Source organism: Gymnoscopelus braueri (genome assembly GCF_963280865.1).
Source record: "Gymnoscopelus braueri genome assembly, chromosome: 11".
Classification (NCBI taxonomy): Eukaryota; Metazoa; Chordata; class Actinopteri; order Myctophiformes; family Myctophidae; genus Gymnoscopelus; species Gymnoscopelus braueri.
Window position 1 is genome coordinate 9,898,589 of NC_137613.1, and position 7,825 is coordinate 9,906,413.

A 7,825-nucleotide genomic window follows, 5' to 3' on the forward strand; every position below is an offset into this window, starting at 1 on the left:
GGTCATTTGTTGTAGGTGCGTGATACCATCATACGGCGGAGCATAAATTATGCATAAGTCTGCAAGATCTGCCAATGAAAGGCTAATTCAGACATTTTCAACTACAAACAAACATGTCGGTTTCAGCTCTACCACGATTACACTTACATTGTGTTTCTCCCTGATCCTGTGAAAGAAACAGGAAAGAAAGTGGGAATCACCCGAGATTACTGCAGGACAAGACAAAATGAGCGCCCAAGACATTCTGAAGAATGCATCCACTAACGTATCATATAACGTATTGCTACAGCTCATGTTTCGTGTGCTCACTTTCTTGCTGAATGCATTCACACTACGGTTTGTGTCCAAAGAGCTGATTGGTATAGTCAACGTCAGGCTGACGCTACTGTATTCCACACTCGTCTTCCTGTCCAGAGAAGCGTTCCGGAAGGCCGGTCCGAGTGCGGCAACAGGGACGAGACATAATTGGAGACGGATCATCAACATGTTGTGGCTGCCGTTGCCCCTGGGTGTGCTGTGGGCGTCCCTCCTGGTGTATGTGTGGCTGTGGCTCCTGGAAGTCCCAGATCCCCAGGCTGTTCCACACTATGGCCCCGCTGTGGGGATCTTTGCTTTGGCTGCCGTGCAGGAGCTGCTGGTTGAGCCCCTCCGGGTTCTGGCCCAGATACACATGTTTGTCAAGCTGAAGGTGGTAGCGGAGAGCTTGGCCATGATCGCCAAGTGCGTCCTGACGGTGGTTCTGGTGGTTTCTGCTCCTGAGTGGGGGCTTTATATCTTCGCTGCTGCTCAGTTTGTGTACACAGGGTTCCTGGTGTTGTGCTACACCGTCTACTTCGTACGGTTCCTGGGTTCTGACGACGGCGACAAGAAGCATTTTCCCGTGCAAAGCGTTGGAGACTTGCTGCCGCGCAGAAACAACGGGGAGCCTCTGATCGACCGCACGATGGCCAGGCTGACATGGAGCTTCTTCAAACAGTCCTTCCTGAAGCAGATCCTGACGGAGGGCGAGCGCTACGTCATGACCTTCCTGAACGTCCTCAGTTTCGGAGACCAGGGCGTCTACGACATCGTCAACAACCTGGGCTCCATGGTGGCTCGCTTCGTCTTCCAGCCTATAGAGGACAGCTTCTACGTGTTCTTCGCCAAAGTGCTCGAGAGAGGACGCGATGTCAAGAAGCAGAAAGAGGAGGAAGTTGCCATCGCGGCAGAGGTGCTGGAGTGTCTGCTGAAGTTGGTGCTTGTGATCGGTCTAATTATCCCGGTGTTTGGTTATGCGTACTCTCACGTGGCTTTGGACGTCTACGGGGGCTCTCTGCTGAGCAGCGGGGCAGGGCCCGCTTTGCTGCGCTGCTACAGCTGCTATGTGCTCCTGCTAGCGGTCAACGGTGTGACCGAATGCTTTGTATTCGCCGCCATGAGCCAGGAAGAGGTAGAGCGGTACAACCTGGTGATGCTGGGCCTGTCCGGGTCCTTCCTGTTGCTCTCCTACATTCTGACCCAGTGGGCGGGAGGCCTTGGTTTCATACTGGCCAACTGTCTTAACGTGGGCCTCCGAGTTCTGCACAGCCTCGTCTACATCCACCGCTACTTCCAGGGGAGTCAGTGGAAGCCCCTGCGAGGCCTGTGGCCCGGTCGGGCCCTGCTTCTGGCGCTTGGCGTCGGTGCGGTCGTCACCGCCATCTCTGAGGGCCTATTTTGCTGCGATGGCGGATGGATGTTGAGACTGGTCCACACGGCTGTGGGAGCAGGATGTTTACTGGTCGTGCTGGTCACTGTTCTCCTGACAGAGCACAAACTGGTTCAGTTTGTTAGGACACAGCTTTTGTCACGACACACAAAGAAACACATATAAAGCTGACTGGGAAACAAAACAAAAATACGTTTTGGTCCTACTACAGCTTTCTCACACACAAATCCCCCTTCCAATCCCCAAAACTCATCTCTGGATGAACGTTTTTCGTGTTTGATATTCTATACTGTTTGCCTGTAATTGCCTTTAAGGCCACGTTTACACGGTAACGATCAGAACGGAAAACGACAAAGTGCCGTTGCGTTCTAACCTTTTATTCTCACACCAAAGTGATTGAAAACGCTGTAGTGTGCATGCAAGGTGGCTAGGTGGCGGTGTGACGCGCTGCCAGATAGACCAGTCACGCATGCGTAGAACCACTTCCGTTCTACTCTACTGTTTGTTTACACCGATGTAATAGCGTGCACGGCGTGAGTCATGACGTCACACGGTTTGCCCCATATTGCCTGTTTACATGGAGACGGGAGGCGGAGCGTTTTCAAAGATTTCCACTCTGGAAGGGGGTTTCACTTTTTTTGCGTACAAAGTTTTTTAGTACAAAGTCTATTCCCCCCACAGCTTCATCAGACATGTCCTGACAGCTGAACTCCACGACTGACAGCCCTAGGTAGGCAACCCGGCCTGGTGGAGATCTGTACTGCAAGGAGCACACCTTTCTAATTTTTTATTAGCTGTGTCTGTCTTTCTTTCACAAACAGAGTACAACTCTGGTGATTTAAAAGCCTTTTCGTTCATTTCAATACAGTGGCGTGATACCTTAATCAGTTCAAAGAAATCAACAGAACACTGACACTGCTCACATACAATACACTGCTGCCAGCCATTACTGTACTGACTTGTCACGAGTTGGCATAGTCAACAAATGTAGATAAAAAGATCCAAAATAATCATATTTGAACTGGGGACCCCCCAAAATAATCATATTTGAACTGGGGACCCCCCCACCCTGACAAGCACTTGGAATTGTAGGAGTTGAGGCATTAGATTTAGTTTGACTCGGTTCCACAGATAAACATTATGAAAATAGCAGATCTACAAGCTCACAAACTTGTAGTTCGGCTATTTTCCAAATTTTTGCCTTGACAATTTGGCCAATGTTCGACCAGTTTTTATAGTATAGTTTTTTGATTACTTTTGATGCCGTAATGGTCTTTTTTTAGATATTAGAAAGGTCTTAAATTGTAACTTCACTGTCATCTGGACTGGGGACCCCCCAAAACCCACAGGTTGAGAACCACTGTACTAGAATACAGTAGGCTACAATGCTGTGCCATGCGTGTGTGTGGCCTCACCATTCGCCCTTCTCTCTGGACACGTTGTATATCAGATCTCCTTTCTTGAAGCTGAGCTCATCTGGTGCCTCGGCCTGGAGGTCATACAAGGCTCTAACAGTATTCAGGGGCTGGAACTAAGTTAATGCGCTGACATTAGCGTGACAACAAGTAATGTGTTGATCAGCGCGTTCAGGTTTCGGTACCCAACACCGAATTATGTGCACGCTCCCGGAGGCTCAACCCGAATCGAGCGCCCCCCCAGTGGACAGGTTGTCCGAGCCAATGGGCGAGCTACTGTAATGGTAATGTAAATCTGGGCCCCGCGCGACGGCGCTTGAGGCAGGTGCTCGTTATTTCTCCCAGGGGCTCGAGCGAGGAAGCACTCGCAGGATCGGAGCCCCTGGGCCGGATTATCTCTCCCTCCCTCTCACCCTCTACCTCCCCCTAGGAGCTCATGTACCAAGAGAGAGCTCCCTCCCTCTCGCCCTCTACCTCCCCCTAGGAGGTAGAGGTAGAGGGCGAGAGGGAGGGAGCTCTCTCTTGGTACATGAGCTCTGGCCTGACGTCGCACACAACCTTCCCTAAGGGCAAGACATTACATTACAGTCATTTAGCAGACGCTTTTATCCAAAGCGACTTACAATATCACTGCAAGCATCACTGCACAGTAAAGCTGCCACGAACAGCCGTCAAGATGCACAAGCATCATGGTGACATATAGTCCACAAAGATCTGTAAAAGGTGTTGGTACTACTGGAATACAGTGCTATGCTATGCTGTGCCATGTGTATGAGTGTGCATGTCCTCACCATCCTTCGGTTTCAGTCTCTTTGGACACGTTGTGTATCAGATCTCCTTCACCAAAGCTGAGCTGGTCTGACGCCGTGGCCTCGTAGGCGTACAGGGCTCTGACAGTAGGCTAGAACACGAACACACACACACACACACACACACACACACACACACACACACACACACACACACACACACACACACACACACACACACACACACACACACACACACACACACACACACACACACACACACACACACACACACACACACACACACACACACACACACACACACGATTTAAAAGTGATGTCAAAGACAATCATTATCAGGCCTGAGCTCCCCAGGCAGGTGGTTCCAGAGCCGATCTATAGACCCAGGCCATGAAGTGATTTATGCATCCATTTTCTAGGGACAAACACATTCAACGACAAAAGCAGATCTACAAGCATACAATGAGCATGTAGATCTGCTATTTTTGGCAAAGACATTTCGTATAGAGAGCAAAAGGAGCGGACCAAGTATAGAGCCCTGGGGGACCCCAGTCAACTAAAAGTAGTACATTTGCACAAAAGTTCGAACCTGTAGTCTGGGGTTTGGGGGCGGACTCGTCCACTGGTAGGAGGAGTCCGAGTCTGTGCAAGTAATCCAAATCGTTAAAGGTAGGGTACGTGATATTTTTTGGTGAAAACAAAAAGGTTTTTGTTAAAAGGTTAAAGCACTATATTCTGATCGTAGTCATTGCTATATGGCATAGCAGTGGCGGCCATTTGCTGGATCCAGAAGTTGAAAGCCCATAAATCTTTCCCATAGAGATTTCTAAAAATATTTATATTAATTATTTTAAGCCTGGACCCAGGGCCAGGCCATCCAGACTCCTGATGAATCGTGACCATAAAACATTTGATTCTGTGAAAAAAACATTTTGAATATTTAATTGTATGATATACTATATTTGATAAATACCCATTGTTTCGCGTTTTTCAAAAGTATTTTTTCCACTGAATTTAGTTTAGCTTAATTTATCGCTTAGATTTGATAGTGTAACAGTTCCAATTTTGTCTGCTCATTTATTTGTGTCATCACTTCCACTTCACTTGTTTATACTGTATCCTGTGTGAGTTCTCTCTCCTGACTGGATAAAATTGCATTTTCTGTTTACCAAAGAGCTGGACAGACAAGGAGACTCCTGTTACTGAACTCTATAGCAACAATTACTATCAGAATATAGAGCTATTTAACACTTATTTGAACACAAAATAAATCACTTACCCTACCTTTAATCACATGATGCCTTGCATTCCTATTCTGGGCATGTCAAAATAGCCGAACATTCGGCAAAAATAGATGGAACATTCGGTGAAAATAGCCGATCTACAACACTCTTCCGACTCATAGACTAAATGTGTTCGAAAGATCAAACATGTAGTCTGCGTGACCCAGCTCTGCTTGGCGGTCTGGCAGGGTTTGGTGGGGCAGGAGGAGTCTGGGACCGTACTGCTTCAAGGGTCCTCACCTTTATTTCGATGTGGACCAACAGAGAGGCCAGCTCTAAGCTTTCACTGTAGCCATTCGTCAATGGCACTGAGCGATAACCTGCCAAAACATGATCACAATAAACACGGCGTACCATTGTGCACACGTGCGTTATGCACACACGCACATAGTGCATGCTGTTGTATTTTGTGTGTGTGTGTGCAAGTTTTCCACCTGTGCGTAGGCCTTTAAAAGGAAACGTGGCCTGAGCGACGAAGTAAGGGTCTGAGAATATGTCCTCTTCACTGACCACAAAACGTAGGAAGGTCAGCTCTGGCTCATACACTTCAAATGTTACTGGCTTTGCAGGCTTTGCAGGCTTTGCAGGAGCCTTTGCAGCCTTTGCAGGAGCCTTTGCAGGAGCCTTGATCCACACAGGATTCAGACCGTTATCAGCTGGGAAACACACACCAAAATGGAAGTAAACTTTCTTCAAAATTAAAGCAGCCTTATTCTAAAACAAGTAGAAAACGATTACGCAGCGGCAGCGCTTCACACCATATTATCAGCTTGCCCGGTGTTGCCAGAGTTACTGCACTTCCCTTTAAACACCCCATTCTTCCAACATTCCCCCAACTTACAAAAGACAACAGTCTTGAAGTTGCTCTCCTCAACGGTCTTGAAGTCAGTGTGTCCATGTCCACACAATTCAATCTCTACAAAAGGGCAGCTGATGTTTCGGTTTAGCTTAGGAAGGTGTCGGGCTCCAAGCACCTGCATGGGGCATAAATCAGCAGTCACAGAATAGTCATCATGGGCAGAGAAATAGTACACAGCAAACTGCAACTCTAATGTTAGACTTAAATTAACTCCAGATTTAGTCATAGTGACAACAGCCCCAGTGTGAGTGTTTCCGTAGGGACCTACCCTGATGCCAATGCTTCTCTTTTTGTCCTGAGGGTTATGTTTGGGGTTGTAGCCATCGTTATGAATCAACTCCGGCTGCAGAACATATCCTGTAGGTTTATTCAGACTGAAGAGGGCGCTGTTCAACTGGGTGTGTTTATCTAGACAAACATGAAATGATCCAATATTTGATATCCAATACCCAAAAGTGAAAAGTTGTGTGTGTGTGTGTGTGTGTGTGTGTGTGTGTGTGTGTGTGTGTGTGTGTGTGTATATATATATATATATATATATATATATATATATATATATATATATATATTTATATATATATAACATTTGATCACATTTTATTTTTCAAAAATAGCAGATGTATACAAGCTTATGCGCTTGTAGATCAGCTATTTGAAACCGCTGTATGACAAAGTATAAAATAAGGCAGATAACAGCCCACTGACCTGGAGTCTGGAAGTTCAGCGCCACCATGTGACAACCAACGGCCCACATAGGGTAAGGGTCATAGTTGGAAGAGTCGACACGATCACCTTTAGGGTAGGTCCTACTCAGACCTATGCGGTTGTACTGTAGGAAGTCTTTCTGGACCTTTTCTGGATCTTTGGTCTTTCTCTGTAGGAGGCCTGGAACTTTGTTCTCCCCGAAGGAGTGGACCTCTTTGTGGGTGTCTCTGGTCACTCCTATGGATGAGACCATTCGTGTGTATATTAGCGAGTATTTTAGCTTTTGGGTATTTTGTGAAAGTATGGTTGTTTGTTTGGTGTGTGTGTGTGTGTGTGTGTGTGTGTGTGTGTGTGTGTGTGTGTGTGTGTGTGTGTGTGTGTGTGTGTGTGTTTACCAAAGTCTTTGTCCTTGTCCTTGTCCTTGTCCTTGTCCTTGGCCTTGTTTTTGTCCTTGTACTTGCCCTGACAATAGACCGCCAGGTCCGACATCTCCCTGGAAGGCTGAAGTTGGACAGAACAAAGCAACCACTTCCTGTAAGCATAACTCTGTTCAGCCTATTGGCACTGAATGTCCTGGGTGAGGACTGTGAAGATATTATGGAGACAACTAAGGTGCAGTCACAAAATATTTACACAATGAGATTTTTCCTAAATAATTATCAGTAGTAATGCCAGTAACTGACTGCATTCTGCAGCCTAACAAAACTAAAGCACCTCTTTAGCAGCACTTCGTATGCTGCTAAATCGATCTAGCAGCCTTTCCTTCACACTTGATTTTACTCTCCCATCCTGGTATGCTTTTTTCCCTTTGTCCTGTTAAAATGAAAAGCATGACATTTAAATAAGAAAATAATACATCAAACAATATAAAATATAACATAGTTGCTGTTGAGCGGAAACCTTCTATCTCCACAGTTCAACATTTCATGTTTTTTCACAAATTAATGCCCTGCTTCGAGTGCCACGCAAAAGTAGCGAAAATAGCCGATCTATACAAGCTCACAGTGCTTCTCATCACGATGTGTTGTGAGCTTGTAGATCTGCTATTTTCACTATTTCTGAAACATTTTGAAAGTGAAACTGAAAGTGGTTAAGTATGTCTGTGG

At 46.5% G+C, this 7,825-nt stretch overlaps 2 protein-coding genes across 2 annotated transcripts; one reads left to right on the top strand and one right to left on the bottom strand.

Annotated features, from left to right (window-relative positions):
• Window positions 1-226: 226 nt before the first annotated feature.
• Window positions 227-1,852, top strand: LOC308094913 (man(5)GlcNAc(2)-PP-dolichol translocation protein RFT1-like; the record flags this gene model as incomplete). Its single annotated transcript, XM_080441736.1, has 1 exon — window positions 227-1,852. The coding sequence occupies one exon, from the start codon at window positions 227-229 to the stop codon at window positions 1,850-1,852; it is 1,626 nt and encodes a 541-aa protein (XP_080297862.1).
• A 3,444-nt stretch (window positions 1,853-5,296) lies between these two features.
• LOC308094914 (1-phosphatidylinositol 4,5-bisphosphate phosphodiesterase gamma-2-like) lies at window positions 5,297-7,208 on the bottom strand (the record flags this gene model as incomplete). Its single annotated transcript, XM_080441737.1, has 6 exons — window positions 5,297-5,475; window positions 5,590-5,811; window positions 5,997-6,129; window positions 6,283-6,422; window positions 6,720-6,956; window positions 7,115-7,208. 6 exons carry the CDS (start codon window positions 7,206-7,208, stop codon window positions 5,297-5,299), a joined length of 1,005 nt encoding a protein of 334 aa, XP_080297863.1.
• Window positions 7,209-7,825: the final 617 nt, after the last annotated feature.